The sequence below is a fragment of the Bos indicus genome, chromosome 23 (genome assembly GCF_029378745.1).
Source record: "Bos indicus isolate NIAB-ARS_2022 breed Sahiwal x Tharparkar chromosome 23, NIAB-ARS_B.indTharparkar_mat_pri_1.0, whole genome shotgun sequence".
NCBI classification, from domain to species: domain Eukaryota; kingdom Metazoa; phylum Chordata; class Mammalia; order Artiodactyla; family Bovidae; genus Bos; species Bos indicus.
The window spans coordinates 29,640,919-29,660,511 of NC_091782.1; the positions used below are offsets into that span (position 1 = coordinate 29,640,919).

At 52.0% G+C, this 19,593-nt stretch overlaps 4 protein-coding genes across 9 annotated transcripts; 2 read left to right on the top strand and 2 right to left on the bottom strand.

The window, feature by feature from the left end:
- Positions 1-302: 302 nt before the first annotated feature.
- Positions 303-10,069, bottom strand: LOC109577320 (megakaryocyte and platelet inhibitory receptor G6b). Of its 3 annotated transcripts, XM_070778209.1 has the most exons (8): positions 9,984-10,069; positions 9,743-9,889; positions 3,433-3,498; positions 2,909-3,244; positions 2,643-2,733; positions 2,236-2,276; positions 2,026-2,105; positions 303-1,900 (listed from the first exon to the last, which is right to left on the bottom strand). In XM_070778209.1, the coding sequence occupies exons 1-8, from the start codon at positions 10,036-10,038 to the stop codon at positions 1,796-1,798; spliced, it is 921 nt and encodes a 306-aa protein (XP_070634310.1). In that variant the 5' UTR covers positions 10,039-10,069; the 3' UTR covers positions 303-1,795. The 3 variants fall into 3 exon arrangements, with proteins under 3 accessions (XP_070634310.1, XP_019841775.2, XP_019841703.2); XM_019986216.2 differs by lacking the exons at positions 9,743-9,889; positions 9,984-10,069 and adding an exon at positions 8,337-8,447; XM_019986144.2 differs by lacking the exons at positions 303-1,900; positions 2,026-2,105; positions 2,236-2,276; ... (1 more) ...; positions 2,909-3,244; positions 3,433-3,498 and adding an exon at positions 7,436-8,476.
- Positions 4,338-7,434, top strand: LY6G6C (lymphocyte antigen 6 family member G6C). The gene is made up of 3 exons (XM_019985400.2): positions 4,338-4,864; positions 6,205-6,315; positions 6,769-7,434. Exons 1-3 carry the CDS (start codon positions 4,801-4,803, stop codon positions 6,981-6,983), a joined length of 390 nt encoding a protein of 129 aa, XP_019840959.2. The 5' UTR covers positions 4,338-4,800; the 3' UTR covers positions 6,984-7,434.
- On the bottom strand, positions 9,755-19,093 carry LY6G6F (lymphocyte antigen 6 family member G6F). Of its 3 annotated transcripts, none has more exons than XM_070778210.1 (6): positions 17,674-19,086; positions 16,850-17,179; positions 16,502-16,765; positions 15,435-15,590; positions 15,226-15,292; positions 9,755-9,889 (listed from the first exon to the last, which is right to left on the bottom strand). In XM_070778210.1, the coding sequence occupies exons 1-6, from the start codon at positions 17,729-17,731 to the stop codon at positions 9,868-9,870; spliced, it is 897 nt and encodes a 298-aa protein (XP_070634311.1). In that variant the 5' UTR covers positions 17,732-19,086; the 3' UTR covers positions 9,755-9,867. The 3 variants fall into 3 exon arrangements, with proteins under 3 accessions (XP_070634311.1, XP_019841706.2, XP_070634312.1); XM_019986147.2 differs by lacking the exon at positions 9,755-9,889 and adding an exon at positions 14,825-15,090 and having other exon boundaries at positions 17,674-19,075; XM_070778211.1 differs by lacking the exons at positions 9,755-9,889; positions 15,435-15,590 and adding an exon at positions 14,825-15,090 and having other exon boundaries at positions 17,674-19,093.
- On the top strand, positions 11,493-13,503 carry LOC109577260 (lymphocyte antigen 6G6e-like). 2 transcript variants are annotated; one of them, XM_070778223.1, is made up of 4 exons: positions 11,493-11,600; positions 11,742-11,864; positions 12,564-12,689; positions 12,831-13,503. In XM_070778223.1, exons 2-4 carry the CDS (start codon positions 11,813-11,815, stop codon positions 13,127-13,129), a joined length of 477 nt encoding a protein of 158 aa, XP_070634324.1. In that variant the 5' UTR covers positions 11,493-11,600; positions 11,742-11,812; the 3' UTR covers positions 13,130-13,503. The 2 variants fall into 2 exon arrangements, with proteins under 2 accessions (XP_070634324.1, XP_019841704.1); XM_019986145.2 differs by having other exon boundaries at positions 11,512-11,864.
- Positions 19,094-19,593: the final 500 nt, after the last annotated feature.

The window sequence follows — 19,593 nt, forward strand, 5'->3', positions numbered from 1 at the left end:
TGGAGCAGAAGGACAAGGGCAGGACTGAAACCCCAGGTTGGGATTAGTACTGGGGAGGAGACCTCCTTCATTCATCAAACCTTCACTCTGCACACACTGACCTATTGTCCAGCCCTATTGTGGGGGCTTGGGTACAAGATGGACAGGAAAGAATTTCTCTTGTGGGGAGCATGTACAGGGCAGAGAAGAGAAAATATGAGTGAGTCATTCACTGAATTTATCTAAATGTCAGATGATTCAGAGACTTGGAGATCAACAGCCCATCCCCGAGCTAATAGGAGGAAATGACATTTCCAGGGACATTCATTTTCATTCATTTACCGAGGCTTAGCAGTGAGAGAAAAAGGCTCAGTCTCCTGATATCAGGGAACTCACAGTACATGAAAATTTCTTATAAATTGAAATACAGGTTGTAATGGAACAATTCACAGGAGGCTGTTGCTGTGAGAGAAATAAGGGGCTCCAGAGAGCATCAAAGTATATGCAGGAGTGGGCCAAGAGGGTCAGAAATAGCTTCCCAGAAAAGACTGCATTTGAACTGAGTCCTGAGGATAAATAAGAATTAGCCAGGCGCATGGTGAGGAGGAGACAAAGGGTAACCCAGGAAGAAGGAACTGCACTGGGCACGGGCATATTTGTGGGCTGGGGAGAATTTCTCAAAGGCTGTCATGTTCCAGGCATCGAGTGACAGAGATAAGCCTGGAGAATAAGTAAAGTACTGTAGCACCTTGAAACCAAGGCTAAGGGCCAGAACTGAAATACAGCTGAAATGTAGGCGGTCGGGAGGTTAGCATTCGGGGAGACTCTGGTTTCAGCGAGGAGAGCAAGGGCAGGAGAATGAGATGAGGCTATGGGAAATCCAGGGAGGAACTGAAGAGAGTACACTCAGGTGGCAGTGCCGGACATGAAAAGGGTATGGATTTGACAGCGACATTAAAATAGAAAGACAGGACTTGGTTTATCATATGGGAATGAGAGGAAGGAGGTTACATGACTCCCAGTTTCTGGCTTGGGCAACAGGGTTGATCAAGAGAAGATGCATGGGAGGGAGGATTAAATAAGTGGCTTGGGAGATGACAGTGCATTGGCTTTTGGACCCGCTGTGTGCAAAATGCCTAGGGTCAGCCAGGCAGGAATGTCTGAGGGATAGTTTGGAAATCTATCAGAGATGGGAACTGGAAGGAATTCTGGGTGTTGTTTGCAGAGTTAAAGTAAAGGCTAAGGACTGGCTGTGGATGACAGCATCCTAGAAGAGGGAGAAAAGCAGATATTAAAAAGACAAACCTGAAATGGTGGGAATACTGTGGGAATAGGGAGGAAGGAAACAGAGTCCAGGAGAAAGACACCAATGTTAAAGAAAAACAGAGCTTAAATGGAGCAATCAAAGGTCAAGCCAGATGAATGCTAACAAAACATCTAGTGGGTGTGGCTATTAATACATCACTGGCAATCTCATGGAGACCAGGTGAGTAGCAGGAGTGAAGGAAAAAATGGAAGAGACAGGTGTAGGCCCTTGGTTCAAAGAGCTCGACTGTGAAGAGAAGTGAAGAGATAGGAAAACAATCTAGGAGTTGCTGGTGTCTTAAGGTGGTTAAACGGGTGTGAGAGACAGGGGTAAGGAAGGACCAAGATCAGCAGCAGAGATAGCCTGGAACCTAGGTCTCTCAACTCCCAGTCTAGTGCTCATTTCTATCCCATGGTGCCTTCCTTTGCCAGGTGAAGGGCCAAGAAGGGGAGGGGTGTAATGGAGATCTGGGAGCCCCCAGCTTGTGAGGTTTGCTGTAAAGGCTTCCCTTCAAACTACAACAGCATAGATGGTGGAGGCATCAGCAGGGACCACTGGGGACAGTCGGCTGGAACTTCTGAGGGCCATATGATCCAGGTCTGCGTAGAGCAGGCTCTGAAAGGTGGGGAGGAAGGCAGGAGAGTCTCAGAAGTCTGACTCCCCTGGGTATCCAGGCCTCTCTCCTCGTCCACTAGACTCAAGGATTCTGGCCAGCCCCCATCCCGTTCCCAAGCCCTTACCGGCTCCTGATCCAGGTCCCCTGGCATCTTGGGCTCTTCCTCCTCTTCTGGCCTCTGGGGCTCTGCTTTCACGAGTGGAACTATGTGGGGGGGACAGAGCTGAAGGATTGAGAGAAGGTGACCAACTTGTCTGCTCCCAGCAAGGGCTCAGACTCAAGTACTGGGTGGGGAATGTGCAGAGAAGGAAAACTGCAGGGGAGTTAGTCTCACCAAATCTGGGGGTTGGTTCAGGCGGATGAGGGGGCGAGCGCCTGTAAAGGATGGGTAAGAGTCTTTGAGAAGAACTAACCTTGTCTTGCTTCGTTCTGGGCACCCCCCCAACCCCTCCCCCACGCGCCAACAACGACCCAGCCAGTTTCAGGCTCTGACTGGGGGAAAACAACGTAAGTTCAACCCCCACAGATACATCAACCCACGTGTGGAGCCTGCTCTGCCTCCAGCTTCGCCTCCTTAGCTAGGGCTCCACCCACCAGCCTTTGGCCTCGCCCCCCACTTCTAACCTCCCCCACTCATCTCCAAACCACACCTGATCTAGCTTTGGTCTGCGAAAGTTCTGGGCCTGCCCCTCGCTCCTCGGGTCAAGACCCTTTCAATCAGGCTCTGCCCCTTGTGCTCACCTGCGCCGCCAGCAGGCCCAGCCCAATACTCCAAGGCCCAGCACCAGCCCAGCGCCCAGCAGCGGGATCAGAATCTGGGAATACGACGACCCTGGGGGATGGTTGGAAGCGGGGTGGGAGTGGTTGATGACGAGGTCAGGGGGCACAGAGCGCTAGCCGCACCGCACCTCCCCACCCCCACCCCAGGAACCCCCAGCCGAGGCCTCTCACCCTGCTGGGGACGTGTGTCAGAGTTAGGTCCCCTGCGCATGAAGACATAGACCTACCCAGAGCTTTGCAGTAGGCCCGGTCTCCCAGCACATGAAGTTCCGTACGGCTCTCCTCCTCTTGGCGACCCTTGCAGATAAAGGTGCCAGAATCCCCCGCACTCAAGAGCAGCTCCAGTCGCCGGATACCAAGGTCCAGGGCATTTATGCGGCCAGCAAAGGGCTGGGCGGGAGGCACGGTGGGGGTCCCGCTCGGTGAGGCCCACAGGATCGGGCGGCGTCCTTTGGACAGGCCTTTGCAGGCCGGGAATCTAGGTGCCCAGACCCAACGGGTGGGTTGCGAGACCCCTATGCAGGAGAGATTCACCCGGTCCCCGGGGTGGCCGTTCAGTGAAGCTATGGGAGGCCAGAGGCGATGGTTAAGGCAAGACTATAGGGCAACACGACCCTCCCACTTAGTCTGATGGCTCTCCCGTGCTGTCTTGCCATCCTGGATCTTCCCATTTACATCTCACCCTCCTGTCGCCCCTTCCTCCCCCCTCAGTCTTTCCTCCCGCCATTGCAACTTTACTGGGATGGCTTACCCCCTGGATCCCCCAGGGCCCTCGACAGCAGCAGCAGCGGCAGCAGCTGCAGAACCAGGGTCATGGCTGGGATGTGGTGGGAAGAGGAGGGCAGTGAATCAGCGGAGGAGACCGGAGGGAAATCAAAGGGGGGTGGAGGGGGAGACCGCGGGTCTGGGGGCACTGATAAGGGGTGGGGGAGGGGCCACAGCTGCCCAGATCCCTCTGGGAATCCTCAGAGGCAAGTTCACAGCCCTTAACCAGTGCTCACTTAAAATTCATGCTAGGGTCCTTTACACAAGCACTTGAGCAGTCGTCAACTCTTGCAGCATAGCAGTTGCGAGGAGCACCAGGATTTCTGGATTCTGGCCGTCTGAATTCAAATCTTGATTTCATTATCTACTAGCTGCGAGATGTGCACAAGTCACTTCTGTGAGCCTGTTTGCTCATCTGTAAAATGGGTGTAAAGGCACCTACCTCAGAGTATTTGGAGAATAAATCAAATAATACATGGAAAACACCTAGAACAATGGCTGAGTCATAGGAGCACTATGTGCTTGCCATTGTGACTACTCCTATTCCTATTTTAGCTGCTACCTCACCTCTCTATGCCCATTCTGTCCCTCCTGGCCCAAGGAGCCGCACCCAGCTGAGCAGGTTTTGGCTGGAGCAGATGCACAGCCCCACACCCTCGGCCTTTACTGCACCAGAGGAACCAAGGCCAGGCCAAACCCAAGTGGAGCCAGGGCAAGGTCCTGAGAATCTTCAGGGGTCTTGAGGCAACCCCTCCTTAACAGGCAGCTCCAGCCCTTGCCTCTGCTGCTATGACATCACACAAACTCATGATGACATCACAAACCCTACTCCTTCATCCTGTGGCTGAGCAGGGCTTGGGGAAATAAAGTGGGGGCTGAAGTGAGATGAATTTGATGCTTAATTCCTGCCTACATGCCCCTACCAATGCTCCCCAGGAACTAAAATTTGGTGCAGCTGGGGCTGCACCCCATTGTCCATTTCCCAGGAACCAGGAGATGCTCCTACCACCCAAGCCACTATAACATCACAGGGGCCTTTAGTGATACTTCTCCAGAGGATTAGGCAGACAGAGATGTTACTCCTGGGGGCCAGGAGGGTGTGTCTTAGACGGAAACCAAGAAGCAAAATGGAGTTAGTCACTGCTGCACCTGCCCTCCCCATACCTGTCTCTTCCCATCCCCATCCCACTCCTCCACTGGGTCCTGCTTAGCCCCTCCCTAAATGGGGAAGGAGGAGCCACCAGAGGCCAGGGAGGGAGGGACTGTTGTGATTATAAGCTCCAAAAAGGCCACTCAAGTCCCAAACGGATAGCCAGATCCCTGAAGTCCTGCTCTGTCGGCTGCTGCCGTTCTCATGACCCTCACCATGAGAGCCCTTCTCCTGCTCTCCTTGTCTGCTCTGCTCTGCTGGGTCTCAGGTGAGCCCCTGGGGCCCCTCAGGATGTGGTTCACCTGGTCAGGATTTTTAAACCCTGCCCCAGCCACTGTCCTACAGTACCCATGGATCCCAAGTGCCCTCAGACCCAACTGGCTCGGCTCTCCTGTGCCCCTGTGACAGGGTCCTTGCTCTGTTCTCCCCCATCTCCATCCTTCAGCCTCTTCCCCACCTCCAAAACCCACTCTTCTAACTGCCCAGGGTTACAGGTTCCTGGTTCCCCAATTCTCATAAACTCTCATATCCAGTTCCCCTTCTAACCCCACTCCAGGATCCAGTTTACCTGCTTTCTCCTCTCTCCACCTGCACTCAGCCAGGGTGTCCTCCCAGAAACCTAGGCATCTGGCTGGGGCTTCTTTTGCCACCCATCCTCCCATCTACTCCATCAGGGACTTTGTGCTCTGTCCCTCAAGCAGTGGTCTTTCCTAGATCCCCTCCCTGCCCTGCTCCCAACTGGGGTGCATACTTCCAGGGACACAAGCTCTGTGGAGGATTCCAGGGAGCCAGGGAGATTGCCCTGCCTTCTAGGGAGAGAGTGTCAAGGTTGCTCACCCCCAGGATGAGGTGGGTTTCACTGAGAGGTGATCACCAGGCTCCTCCACCCATGGCCTGAACTCTTCCTTCTCTTAAACCTTGAATCAGATGTGGCAGGAACCTTGGGCCCCTCAGGCAACCTTGGGGGTGCCGCCTTCTGCGCTCATCCTTTCCATTTTGGTAAAGTGCTCAGATCTATTCTGATGATCTGCCTCTCAGATACTACTCCTTTCTGTCGGAGACCTACCAGGGTGGGAGGATTTATTTTGAGTCTGCTTTCTCTTCCCACACCCTTGGCAGCCCCAGGAGGTAAAGAATGCTTTGCTTAACTGGCCCAGCCAGGTGGCTTTCTTGCCCGCCTTAAGCTCCAAGCCATTCCTGCAAGTGTTGTAACCTCCATGATTGATTTTTTTACTTTGAATATTTCTTCCTATTTCATCCCTTCATCTGTAACCTTCTGAATTCCTTCATCTCCTCCCTAGACACCTACACATTCCTTCCCAGTGGTAGTCTCAGATTCCATCAGTCCCCAGCCCCATTGTTGGTAACTGCCCCTCTTGACTCATCTCCAGATGGGTTGGAGTGAAGAAAGATGTTTAGGGTGTGGGCCATTCACAGACCAACTCCACCCTTACCCACTTCTACATTTCTTTTGCATCCCTTACCTGTTCTGTCCCTAGCAGACCAAACAGGTCAGAACCCCAACTTGACTGACTCCTCTCCAACCCCACCCACCAGCTTGGCTCATCCCTTGGTGAGTCATGTATTTGGTCACTTGTGTCTTCCCAGCTGATATTCGATGTCACTCCTGCTACAAGCTCCCAGTGCTGGGCTGTGTGGACCGGAAGTCCTGCCGCCTGGAACCAGGACAGCAATGCCTGACAACCCACGCATACATCGGTACCATCCCCTTCTTCAGTGGGGAGTGGGGGCCAGTGGGGGACTCTACAGCTGGGGCTGAGGTGGAACAGAGAACTACAGCAATGATAATATTTGGCCAAGGATTACTGTTTCCCAGGCCCCATCCTGTATCTTCACATGGGTTGTTTGAATTTATGTTCATGACATCCTATGATGTGGATGCTATTATTATATTGAGGAAACAGCCTCTGAAAGAGACAGGAGCAGGTCCAAAGCTTCATGGACAGCAAGCGATAGGCCCGGGTTTGGGGTGAGAGGGCAGGGTAAGGAAGTGCACAAGAAAGGTTAGACTGAGAAGAGATACAGAAGGGCAGGACCAGGGGCGGAGTTGGGAAGGATGGAAGCTTGAATGGGGTGCATGGGGTGGGGAGATGGACCCAGGCATGCCGGGTGCCTGTCTTTACTAACCTCTTTGCTCCCTCCTAACCCCAGGGAAGATGTGGGTTTTCTCCCGACTTGACTGTGGCACACCAGGAGAGCCCTGTAAGCCGGCAGTCAACCAAACCAACCAGAAGGGGGGCCTGACCTATAACACCACCTGCTGCAGCCAGGACAACTGCAATAGCCCAGCCCCGCGGCCCACGCCGGCCCTGACCCTTGTCTTCCTCACCTCCTTGGCTGGCCTTGGCCTCTGGCTATTGCACTGAGACTGGCTCCATGGCTGCCCCTCCTTCCATCTGCCTTCACCTGAGCCTCTCTTCTTGTGTCTCCATACCCTCTGCTTCCCTTTGCTCAGAAAAGCATCTCTCCAGATGCTTCATATTGCTTTAACTAGATAGCGGTCTCTCCATCCATCTTTCCACTCATACCCTCCACTCTGCTTTCCCAGAGAGACCCTTCCCATTTCCCTCGACACTACTCCAGATCCTCCATTGCTTCCAGGGAGAGCTCCCCACTTTGCTTCCTGCGCTTTCCTATGCCCTGTGTGAAGAGCAATTGGAATCTGGAATGGAGTTCTGTCCTGTCCCCAGTGAAGGCTGCCAGGAAGCACCCAATAACCTCACCGTATGAGCTGACACTTCAAATCCTGGCTCCCCATACATACCTCATCCCCATGCCCACCCCTTTCCATTTTGAGTAATAAACATGTAGAGCCGATCTATTGTGTGTTTATTGTCAGAAGATCTACTGTCAGCAGCCCCCTCCCAGGAAATAACACTCTCAGCCCCCACCCTCACCAAAGGGCCCTTCAGGGAGTTTCTCTGGGAGGCCAGGGTTGGGGTAAAGGGAGAAACAGGTTTTTCAGACCTGTCCTTTCTTCCAGTGTCTGGGGGTGGCCCAGTATTTTGAGAAACAATCTTTATCCTATATTTAGGCCACACCTGTGTTGTACTGCCAAGAAGGAGGTGCAAGCCTGACTTGCGGGCTCCTAAGAAGGGGTAGGAGAGTTGCACAGGGATGGGACCTGGGACCCTCCTTCTAGGCCTCAGTCCCTCAGGTTAGAGTCAGAGGCCTCACCTGGCCTGGCAGGTGGGGCACCAAGGCTCTGTCCTGTCAGAGTGTTTACACTTCCTTTCTCAATTCCAAATAGTCATATTGGGAGTCAAGTTGCCAATGAGGGGAAGGGGAACAAGCCCAGACAACCGGACTCACTGATTCCTGGTGGCCAGCCCAGAGCCTGCTCCCCTCAGTGATCCTTGTTGCTAAGAAAGACTCTCCCTGGCAACAAGTAGGAGTCACTTAGGGCAGATTCTCCGTTGTCCTTTGGGGTTTAGTTGGCAAGAAGTGTACCATTGTAGCTAAGTCCACTGATCCTTGATAACCCCTAAACTAGAGCCTGGATGCCCCTGTATTACCCCTTCAGCCCTCTTATCAACAAAGATGGAATTTTCCAGTCAGCTCTGGAGTGGTCGAGAGATTTTAATGGCTCATAGATCTCCTTCATTTCCTTGTTGCCTTCTCCTCCCCTGCTCCCATTACCCTCTCCAGAGTCCTGGCAAGAGCCAGGCCAGCATGGTGACTGCTGCAGCCACAATGCTCATGGGGGCTGCAGTGCTCACCACAGCACCGTTGCACAGGTCGCCAACGCAGCAGTCCCTGTGGGTCGTATAAGTTACGTCTCCCGCCACTTCTGTCTCCACTCGATTGCAATGATGGGCTGCCACGCAGGCTGGATGGTGATGAATCAAGGTCACTGAGGCTGAGAGAGAAAATGAGACTGGGGTGTTGAACTCCTGGCTTGAGGACTTGCCTTCTGGGGCAGAGCAGATATGATTTCAAGGAGCCTAAAGGGATCCTCCACCCCCCTCAAAAAACACCTCCCTGAAACCAAGTTATCACAGTTAACATGCTGACATCGTGAAGCCCTAACAGCATCCACTGAAAGGGACCAACATCACTTCTTTCCCCAAATTCAGGACCTCAGTCTAATCACAAGAAAATATCAGGTTAATCCAAGTTGTAGGACATTCTTTAAAATAACGCATCAGTACCAAATATCAGAGATCAAGTAAAAGTATCAAGATCAAGAAATACAAAGAAAAGGAAAAAAGTGTCAATATCATAGAATCAAAGGAAGACTCAGCACTGCCACAGAGAGGTGACAACTAAGATAGGAGAGCAAAAACCAGTGGATCCTGGATCAGAAAAAGGACATGAAAGGGACAACAGGCTACATCGAGTAAGGTCTGTAGATTAGTCTTACTGACCAGTGTTATATTCTGATTTTGCTAATTGTACTGTGGTTATATGGGCTTCCCAATTGGCTCAGTGGTAGAGAATCTGTCTGCCAATGCAGGAGATGCAGAAGACGAAGATTTGATCCTTGGGTTGGGAAGATCTCCTAGAGATGGAAATGGCAACCCACTCCAGTATTCTGGCCTGGAAAATCCCATGGACAGAGGAGCCTGGTGGGCTGCAGTCCATAGGGTCACAGAGAGTCAGACACAACTGAGCGACTAAGATACTGACTACACACACACTATGGTAATATAAGACATTAACATTACAGGAAGTTGGGTAAGGATATACAGTGCTAACCTGTACTATTTTTGAATAAAATTAACTTTTCTGTCAATCTAAAATTATTTTGAAATTTAAAAAATATGACTATACATACACACATACCTCCCTGGACCTTAGTTGATGCCTCAGAGTAGAAGTTTGGTTGAATATTTCGGTCCCTACCCTCAAGGTAGAGAGCTTTTTCAACCATTTGTGAGTACATGGGCCTATGAGTCTCTTTCTGGAGGGTAAAGAGGAGGGAGGTGAGGCCACGCAGACAGCAGGCTTCCGGGGGCTCAGTGCCAGGAGCCAGAAGGGGCTCCAGGCCGCTTCATTCTGACAGCGGCACCATCTGCCCAGAGCTCGACTGAGCCTGGAAGGTTCTGGAAGCCAGAAGGACTGAAGTAGTAGGGGCTGGAGGCAGGGAGGGGCTGGGAGGAAGAGGGACACACTGAGGACTCACGGTTTCCAGGCAGTTTGGTCTGTGCCAGGTCTGGTTGGGGTTTGCGCTCCAGGAAGCCGCAGCGCTCGTCCTCTCCGCAAGTGGTCACCGTCTCTTTGCAGAGGCCGCTGGGGCCTCCACCGCAGTCATAGCATCGCATGCGGTTTCCTGGGGGGAGAGAAGACGTGCTGGATCAGGCGCTCCGGGGTGGCTGGCACAGGGCGACGGGCCTCTGTGACAGGCGCCCCGGGTGCCTCCTTACCCAAGGCAGCCCCCAGCAAGGTGCCGAGCAGGATCCCAGCAAAGAGGGGGTTCATTGCGTCTGCCTGTGTCTGTAGCGCCTCTCCCTCCCGGCCACCCCCCTCCCTGGTGTTCACTCTGCCGGCTTTTTATCCCCGTTGCCTTGGGCTTTATAGGGCAATAAAAAGGGAGGAAAGAGTCTGTCTCCCCTAGAAGGCACCGGGGCCCCAGTGGGGACAGGGAGGCCCCCCTGGGGGAGGACTCCCCAGGAGAGAAAGAGCACTCAGCATCCTCTGATGTCCCCGAATTCCTCCATCTCAGAAACACGTCTAAAACGGTGACCCCAGAACTCCTGGGGTTCCTAAGACCCTTTCAGAGAGTCCTGGACAGTCTTTCTTTTCCAGCTACATATCTGTCAGATTTTCTTCATATATTCAATCAAAATCCCAACAGGCTGAATGCAGAAGCAGATGTGAAAACCCAGCCATCTTCTATTTCTTCTGTTAAGCCCCATATTAAATAGATTCCCCAAAGGGTAAAGAAATGCCACTCTTCTCACTATACTGTTGGGAAAGACATTATTTTTCACAAAAATGTGTTTTGTTAACATGCAACAGTTTCTGACCACTGTGTGGGTCTTTCCTGGTGGCTCAGTGATAAAGAATCCCCTGCCAAAACAGGAGATGCACATTCCATCCCTGGGTGGGGAAGATCCCCTGGAGGAGGAAATGGCAACCCACTCCAGTATTCTTGCCTGGAAAATTCCATGGACAGAGGAGCCTGGAGGTTCATGGGGTCGCAAAGGGTCAGACACGACTTAGGGACTAAATAACAACAGGTTTATCGCTTTATATTTTTTTAATGAATCTGTTAAAATGTTCTGCTTTAATTTCTCATATAGCAAATATTGATATAACTTACATAATAAAAACTCTTTGGGGTATTCAGTAATTTTTGAGTGTAAAGAGGTCTTGAGAATAAAAAATGTTTTCGAAAACTGCTACTCAGTGGATACCTGTGTCTCCTGTCTCACTCCCCACCCCGTCTGCTTCTAACTCCTGGTACAGTCTGTCCTGATTCCCCAGGTGCTGACTCTTCTCCCCAGTCTCTTAAGCCCCAGTCTTCCAGACTCTACCCCCGACCCAAATCTTATCCCTGCCTTCCTTCCTAGTCTTTCTGAACCCTACCCCTGCACCAGTGGAAATACATCAGTCCCTCTGGCCTCACCCATGATTAATTATTTCCTCTAATGTAGTAAGCTGGGAGAGATAATTACGGGGTACAGATGTTGAAGCTTGGGGGATCAAAGGGATGGGCAGCTAGGTGGGGTCTGTAGCTGCGTTTGTGGGTTGGTGGGTGGGTGGGGGCTTGCTGAGTCCACACTCAAACACCACTCGAAAAACAGATCTGGGCCAGGGCTGTTTAGGAGAGTAACTTTGAGAGACTTAAATGCACAGAAGGGGAAGACAGACAAACAAAAACAAGGAGATGAAAGAGCAAAGAGCAGCTTGAGACAAGGAGAGGGAGGGAGAGGAGGAGGAGGGAAAGTGACAGACGCTGACAGACACCATTCAAAAGCGACAGACAAGCAAAGAGAAAGCTGCAAGAATAGAGAAGACCCCCAGGGCACAAGGCTCCGGTAGGAGGCAGGGAGGGTGTGAGAGCTTCGGGGCCAGGAACTCCCCTGTTTCAGGCTGTTGAGTCTGGTCCCTGTTCTGCCTCACCCTCAGATTCACTCCCTAGGTGTGTTTGTTTACTGGTCCCTCCCTGTCTCACTCAGATGCTCCAGCTCTAGGATCTCAGGGTGCAGATCACATTCTCCCAGACTCCTGAGCCCCGCCGGGTCCAGACATGGGTACCTCCAGCATCTTCCTCTGCATCCTGTTCCTTGGTGGGCCACTGGGTAAGGGTGAGCTGGAGAGTCCTGGGGGACAGGGAGCAGGGTAGGGCGGTGGTGGTGGCAGGGGTTTGTGAAGGAGCCTGAGAGCTAGGGGTAGGGGGTTGAGGGAGAGGGTGCTGACCTATGCCGAGGAGAGAGCTGTAGTGGGTTTGGAAAGAAGAGCTACTGGGAATGGTCTCGGGCCAGCCTGATGAGGTGGAATAAGAAAGATTTCCCTTCAAAGGCATTTGAGAATAACTGTCTCTTCCTTGTGGCATCTTTGACAAGCCTCTGTCTCCCCTGACCCTTACCTCACCTCTTGCTTCTTTGCTGGGCACCTTGGTCAATGTTAATTCCTATTTTCTCATCCGACTCAGCACCATCTGTTTAGTTTCTTCACTGGCACCCCCTCCTGGCTCCAGCCCGGCTTTTGTGTCATTCTCTGTGTTCACCTCTGATTCCCTTGGCTTCTGTTCATATCTGTGTATTTCTCGCATGCTCCCTGTATCCCTCGTGCCTCTCTGCCTTTTCCTTTTCGTGCGTGGTCTCCACTCCCTTCTCTGTCTCTTTTTCTACTTGCGTCTGCTTCTCCCTCCATTTCGCCACCCCCTTTTCCCCACTTTGTGTATCACCTCTGTCTGTGCAGCCCATTCCTGAATCTGGGCTGGGCCTCTCACCTGTCCTGTCTGCCTCTCCTCTGACGGATCTCCACGGACTCCACAGGTCTTGCCGCCTCCCTGGCCCAGAGACAGCTCCGCTGTTACACCTGCAACTTTGTCAAGCCCTGCTACCCTGTTCCCACCAAGTGTCAGGAGGATGAAGTTTGTGGCATCAGTATTGGTACCTCAGGTAGGAGGACTCTGGTCTGATGGATGTTCCCTAGGTCTTCCCCACTGCTATCCAATCCTGCCTTTCGTGGGACCCCACGGCCCTTGCCTCCTTCCTGCCCAGCCTCAGCTCTCCCCTCCCCCAACCACCTCTGTCCCATAGAAAAGAGTGAGGTCATCGAGCGAAAGGGCTGCCTCCCAAGGGCCGAGTGCTCCCTGCAGGGCCACACCACCTACTGGTCCCGCTCCTACACTCTTCGACACCACTGCTGCGAGCAGGACCTGTGCAACTTGGCTACCACGCCGCGCCAGCTCCCCAGCCTCCTCCTCATCACCCTGCTTGTCCTCCTGGCCAGCTTCACCTGGGGAGGCCACCAGCCTCCAGTTCAAGACTCCTCCACTGTCACTGCGGCCCTGGCAACACCTACACAGAGATCTTTGGAGATCTGCCCAAGAACCTGACTGTGTACAGAGATCTCAGATCCGTGGGCCCAACACCTTCACAGGCCCCTCCCCAAACCTGATTCCTCCAGGCATTGCTCCAGCCCCTAGCTGCCCAGAGGAACGTTCCCAGAGCCCAGCCCCATAAAGAAGATGTGCCCTAAATCCTTGGTCTTTTCTAGATGCTTGTTTCTGATGCATTCTGTAATCCCCAGCTCTCTGGCAAGGCAGGTGTTTGAAGGAGCTGTGGGTCCCAGGCAAGGGAATGGAAGGAGCATCAAGTGTGATGAGGAAGAGAGTCCTGCTAGGAAAGATTAATTTGGTAAATCAAGAAGGAAGGTTTGGGGAACTATGAAGAGTAAATGTAATAAAAGTGCTATCTGGAAGTTCAGTAACACTGCTGTGTGTGTGTGTGTGCGTGTACCTGTGCAGGCACGCATGCTATCTCTAACAGCAAGGTAGAGCTGCTTAGCAGGTTGGGCAGGGGTGCTGGCACCTGAACCATGACTTTCACTTCATCCTCCATCTGTCGTTGGCATCCTCCTTCTTGCCAATATCTTACTTAAGCCACTGCAGCGTAAAGGTTTTTAGGTGATACCTCCAAGAACTCTTTTCTCCAGTGAAGCCCAAGCTTGAGCAGATTTCAAAGGGGCCCTCGTGGAGTGGTGAGGGTGTGGCTGAGAGGCCAGCTCCATGCTGCCTGAGACTAGGAGCACCAGCACCCTCTCCCATTCCACAAGCCCAGACTTGTCGTTCACTCATCATCCAACACGCAGGGCCCAGTTACACACCCCACCAGGGAATTCACCCACCCACCGCTGTGGACACTCCCTCTGCCCAGGGAGATAGCTTGTGTGTGACTCGTGGGGCCCCCAGGATGTCAGGGCGATAAGCTGTACCCTGCCCCGGATGCCACAGGATAAGGAGGGGGAGCGCCTACGATAAGGAGGGAACCGTGGGGTGGCAGCTGGGCAAGGGCACCCCCCGCCCGTCCTGACTCCATCCCCTCCCCTTCCATATGAGGAAGTCTGGCGTCTGATTAGAGGTGCTGATTCTCTCTCAATTTCTTCTTTGTGAGGATGAGATGGCAGTGAGGATCTGGCTTAATTTGGAGGTAAGTCTTCTTTCCATTCTTCTGTCCTTCAATCCTCCTTCTTTATACTTCCAATTTTCCTCTCTCTCTCTCTCTTCATCTCTTCCCTTTTCCTGTGACTTGTGCCTCTTTCCTTCCCTCTTCTTCAGTTTCTACCGTTTGTCTTTCGGTACCCCCATAACTGATTCTCTACTGCTAACTCACTTCAGTCATGTCTGACTCTGTGCGACCCCATAGACGGCAGCCCACCAGGCTCCCCTGTCCCTGGGATTCTCCAGGCAAGAACACTGGAGTGGGGTGCCATTTCCTTCTCCAATGCATGAAAGTGAAAAGTGAAAGTGAAGTTGCTCAGTCGTGTCCGACTGTTATCGACCCCATGGACTGCAGCCTACCAGGCTCCTCCGTCCATGGGATTTTCCAGGCAAGAGTACTGGAGTGGGGTGCCATTGCCTTCTCCAAACTGATTCTCTACCACTGCTCAAGTCTCTGGATTCCTGTCTCCTTTCTTCCCATCCTCACCTCTCCCCAGCCCCTGCCAGTTACCCCAGGCTCCCCTGAACTCTATGGTACTGCAGGCTCAGGGCCACCCCTCCACTGGCTACAGCGAGACAGGAAACCACACCCTTTCATAAGTGACATCATGGAATAATGCTTCTTCTTTCCTTCAGCCCCCAGCCCCTTAACACACACACATACACTCATATACACACACTCTCACAGACATACACAGCTTGGCTGGAGACCAACCGGACTGTGAAATAGCACTCCAAGCCCCTCCCCCCTTGTCAAGCTTTTCGTGAATCCTTCAGGTGCCAGATGGCCAGGGAGTCAGCAGGTCACACTTCCTAGCAGATGTCCTCGAGATCACCTGGTTTTAGGGGCAGGTGGGCTGTCGGTTTTGCAAAGCAGAAAGACAGATTAAGGATACTTCCATCCTCCACATCCTCGGGAACCAGCATCCCATCCCCACCCCAACTTCAGTCTCCTCCGAGATTTAAGCCTCTGCCCCCTAGTAGCTCCTCACCTGAGATGGGCCAAATGGATGTTCTCATAGACCTGGATCTCGGGTTTGAACTGAGGAAACGAAGCATCTGGAGAGAAAAAGCCATATGAAGTGCAGCAGAGAAGTCACCAGGTGACTCAGAGCTATCTTCCTTATCCCACCTTCTCCCCTAGAGAAGAAGGATAGAGAGGTGAGATATGAATCCACCCTTCTGGGAAGGAAGGACTCACTTCTGTGTTGAGCCCCCTGGGCCCTCTGCCTCCAGAGCATGACGCCAAGGACCACAATGGTGAACCCCTGACCCACTGTGAGCAACAGTGTCAGGATCCAGGCCACATCCCAGTCTGCGGAAGGGGCACAGAGGGCAGGGGAGGCATCCGTGGAGGCTGCAGTTAAGGGCAGGACAAGAGGGATTAGGAGGGAGGCTGGGAGGGGAGTCTGTCCCTTGTGTCCCAAACAGAGGCTTTCCCCCCATAATTTGGTGGGTTTTTCCAAAACAAGACTTCCTTGCCCCCAGTATCCACTACCCCACTTAGCCTCTCACCCTGACCTCATGAACCAACATTGATATTGAATGGTGATGCCCCCACAGGCTACACACAGACGGCTAACTTTGGGTTGAACCATCAACCATAACTCTGATTTTTTTCCTCATGCCCTACACAGTAATTCACCCTTTTAAGAAAATAAGAACGTGCCTTCTGTTTATTCATTCTTCCATTCATCTACTCCACAGGCATTCGCTGAGTGCCCCCCACATGCCAGACCCCAGATTAGGTGCTGAGGACGCAAAGGGAAATAAAATCCCATCCCTGCCCTTTGCTTACCAAAATAATGGCCATTTGCTCCTCCCTCCTGCCTTGTGAATGGGTTATTCTACATCCAATAGCATTCTTTCTCTGTATAATGGACTTCTTATTGTAAAACAATTATATATTTTTTCTCCTTCTGCCTCCACCATCAATGGGCCATTATAACATCAGTGCATATATCCTTTCTTCAACAAACAACTGCCCCAGCAGTACTTCTTACTTTCTTCCTTTCTGCTAAGGGCTATTCCACAAAAATCATAGATTATCCACCAGAATTCTTCTTCTCCCTGTTGGCTTATGGTCTGTCCGATGAGAAATCTGGCTTAACCAACCCCCTTTTCTGTTATGGATTCAATCGAGAAAAGAAAAATAGCCCTCCTCCTACAGGCAGTGGAGGAAAATAACAGCCAATAACAGATTCCCTAACTAGCAGTAGGGGATGTGTTGGAGGCAAAACTCCCTTCCCTTATTGTCACTCAGTTCACCTGCCAGGCTAAAGCTGATCCCTTTGTTCTGAGGCACAAGGCAGCGGATGATTCCTGGTTTATGTGCCCTGGGCTCAGGAAGCCCCTCCCCAGGACACACCAAGAGCAGGGTAGCCCCATCACCCCAGAAGGACTGCACATCCCCCTTCACAGGACCCTTCCCCTCCTGCCAGGTCACAGAGTCCAGGCTCCGGGCAGGGACCACAGAACACAGGAGGACAGAGCAGGAAGATCCATCTGCAGCCCTCGCAGAGAACTGGGATCCTGGAGGGAGAGAGGGACTGCTCAGTTCTTTGTCTGGACTTCCCTGGCTCCCAGCAGCCCCTGGTCTGCAGGCCCCCCACTCACCTCTGAGCACGGAGACGTCATACACCCTCCAGTTCTGGTACCTGTAGCGCTGACCCAGCACGGCACACCAGTACCGCCCGGCGTCTCCTGCCTTGGACCCTTCCAGCCACAAAGAGTAGTTTCCCAGCAGTGTGAGCCTGGATTCTCTTCTGGGCTTCCCAGGGTCTCGGGAGGGCCTGGCCACTTGGATGTGGGCCACTAAAGCAGTGGAGGAGCCTGCTGCCGGGCTGTGGAACCAGGACAGGAATTCGTCCCCATTCAGGGCAGGTGGTGAAGGACATGGCAGCTCTAGTGCCTCCCCCAAGACCACATAGATGGCCTGGATGCTGTCTGTGGGGAGGGGGCAGTGTGAGACCAGAGACCTCCATCAGGTCAGCGATCCCACCCCTCCACCTCCCACCCCTGGCTTCCTCCCTTCTGGGGTCCCCCAGCACTAGGCCTGACTGTGAGCTCCTTTCTCAAGTGACAGCTACAAAAAGCGAGACGGAGAGAAGAGGATAAGGCTTTCCCCACCTCTCCTCCAGCGAATGCGGGGATCTGAGGGCAGGAGGGCGAAGGCTGGAATAGCCAACAAATGCCCGTATCCCTTCCTTTCACTTTTCCTTTTCTGAATGAGCATTTACGTGTCCGCTCTTATTTTCTAAAGGTGCCTGATCTGGACCCTCATTGACTCTGAATCTTTCCTAATATTAGAGGCAGGGGGAGGTCAACGGGTAGATCTATCTTCGTGAGCCAAACACCTTCCCAGACCCCTAAGGAGAAACAGCAGCAGTCCCTCCCAACCCTGTGGAGAAGTGAAGAATCCCCCTACCCCTTCTCCTTACCTGTTTCAGCCTGGGGAAGCCCACATAGGAACAGAAGGAGGAGAAATAAGACAGCCATGGGGAGAGCTTACCAAGTTCTCTTGTCTGGGACCTGCTATTCCCAGGGAGGAAACAAAGCCCAGATAAAAGCCTATATTCCCTAGTCTGGAGTGACATGGGCCTCTGAGGGGGATGGGAATGCCGGGGAGATAAAGCCCAGCTGAATGTCCACTGGGAAAAAAGTAGCAACCACCTTTCCATGCCAAGAAAGGACCAGTTCAGGCCGCTCCAAGGATAATCTCCTCATGCTTCAGACTCCACATCGGCTGAAGAACTCAGATCAAAGACTCTCCGTGCTAAGAAGCCTGTGCAGGGACTTGCCTGGTGGTCCAGTGGCTGAGACTCCACACTCCCAATGCAGGGGGTCCAGGGTTCTATCCCTGGTCAGGGAACTAGATCCCACCTGCCGCAACGAAAGATCCTGCATGCCACAACTATTCATAAAAAAAATATCCTGCAACTAAGACTCAGTGCAGCCAAATAAATTAATTAATTAAAATAAATTTAAAAAGGACTTCCCTGGTGGTCTAGTGGTTAAGAATCTGCCTGCCAATTCAGGGGACATGGGTTTGACCCCTGGTTTGGTGGCTTAGTTGGTAGCCTGCCTGCAATGTCGGAGACCCAGGTTCAATCCCTGGGTCAGGAAGATCCCCTGGAGCAGGAAATGGCAACGCACTCCAGTATCCTTGTCAGGAAAATCCTGTGGACAAGGCTACAGTCCATGAGATCACAAAGAGTTGGACAGGACTGAGTGAGTAACACTTATACTTTCTGGGAAGGTCCCGCATGCAGTGGGCTAACAGCCCATGGACACAACTACAGAGCCTGTGTTCTGGAGCCCATGCCCCGAAACAAGAGAAGCCTGTGTACTGCAATTAGAGAGTAGCCCCCTCTCACCGCAATTAGAGAAAGCCCTCATGCAGCAACAAAGACCCAGCACGGGCAAAAATAAATAAATAAAAAGAATTTTAATTATAAAAACAAAGAAATACTAAAAAATTAAAAAAAAAAGAGAGAGAGAAAGCAGCAGCCTGTGCAGAAGGGGTCATGGCTGTCCACCTCCCATCAGTCTGAAAGTACATTCCGTGTTCTCGCCTCCAATTCAAGAGACTAGCCATGAGGGAAGAAGCTGAGTCTTCATGTTGGTTTCCAGGGAATCTAGCACAAGTCAGCATACTCAGTCAGAATTCCCTAAATGACTGAGAATGACTTCCTTTGTGGCTGCCTGGCACATTCCAGACTGCTTCTGAGCCCCTGATGAGTATATTAAGTCGTTACTCAAGGAGAATAGCAGGGGCCTAGAGAAATCACTGATTTACCCCTTTGCCCCAGAGAGGATTCTCTTAAGGTAGCTCTTCATATTTCTCTCATAGTGTCTTAATGTGTTATTTATTTTTAAAAGCTATTTTTGAGATTGTTTTTGATGAACTATTTCATACACACCAAATACTACATCTAACATACAACTGTACAATGGCTAAATAAACTGTGGTATATTCACATAACGATAGCAACAAGAATGAACAAGTCACAATGACATGCAACAAGGTTGAATCTCACAAACATGGGAGTAAAGTCCGAAACAAAGGGCATGTGCTGTATGATTCCACGTATATAAAGTTTGTTGTTGTTGCTTAGTCACTAAGTGATATTGGACTCTTTTGCGACCCCATGGACTGTAGCTCACCAGGCTCCTCTGTCCATGGGATTTCCCAGGCAAGATTACTGGAGTGGGTTGCCATTTCCTTCTCCAGGGGCTCTTCCTGACCCAGGGCTTCCCTGGTGGCTCAGGTGGTAAAGAGTCTGCCCGCAATGTGGGAGACCCGGGTTCAATCCCTGGGTGGGGAAGATCCTATGGACTGTCATCTACTAGGCTCCTCT

Excerpts from the sequence above, each read along its gene's own strand:
- LY6G6C (XM_019985400.2), top strand. The coding sequence starts at position 4,801 with ATGACCCTCACCATGAGAGCCCTTCTCCTGCTCTCCTTGTCTGCTCTG. Across the intron at positions 4,865-6,204 it reads TCTGCTCTGCTGGGTCTCAG|CTGATATTCGATGTCACTCC; the intron begins GTGAGCCCCTGG and ends GTGTCTTCCCAG. Across the intron at positions 6,316-6,768 it reads GACAACCCACGCATACATCG|GGAAGATGTGGGTTTTCTCC; the intron begins GTACCATCCCCT and ends TCCTAACCCCAG.
- LOC109577320 (XM_070778209.1), bottom strand. The coding sequence starts at position 10,038 with ATGAACCCCCTCTTTGCTGGGATCCTGCTCGGCACCTTGCTGGGGGCT. Across the intron at positions 3,499-9,742 it reads GACCAAACTGCCTGGAAACC|CCATGACCCTGGTTCTGCAG; the intron begins GTGAGTCCTCAG and ends ACCACATCCCAG. Across the intron at positions 1,901-2,025 it reads GGGACCTGGATCAGGAGCCG|AGCCTGCTCTACGCAGACCT; the intron begins GTAAGGGCTTGG and ends CCCACCTTTCAG.
- LOC109577260 (XM_070778223.1), top strand. The coding sequence starts at position 11,813 with ATGGGTACCTCCAGCATCTTCCTCTGCATCCTGTTCCTTGGTGGGCCA. Across the intron at positions 11,865-12,563 it reads GTTCCTTGGTGGGCCACTGG|GTCTTGCCGCCTCCCTGGCC; the intron begins GTAAGGGTGAGC and ends CGGACTCCACAG. Across the intron at positions 12,690-12,830 it reads CATCAGTATTGGTACCTCAG|AAAAGAGTGAGGTCATCGAG; the intron begins GTAGGAGGACTC and ends TCTGTCCCATAG.
- LY6G6F (XM_019986147.2), bottom strand. The coding sequence starts at position 17,731 with ATGGCTGTCTTATTTCTCCTCCTTCTGTTCCTATGTGGGCTTCCCCAG. Across the intron at positions 17,180-17,673 it reads GCTTCCCCAGGCTGAAACAG|ACAGCATCCAGGCCATCTAT; the intron begins GTAAGGAGAAGG and ends CCCTCCCCACAG. Across the intron at positions 15,293-15,434 it reads CCAGGGGGCTCAACACAGAA|ATGCTTCGTTTCCTCAGTTC; the intron begins GTGAGTCCTTCC and ends TTTTCTCTCCAG.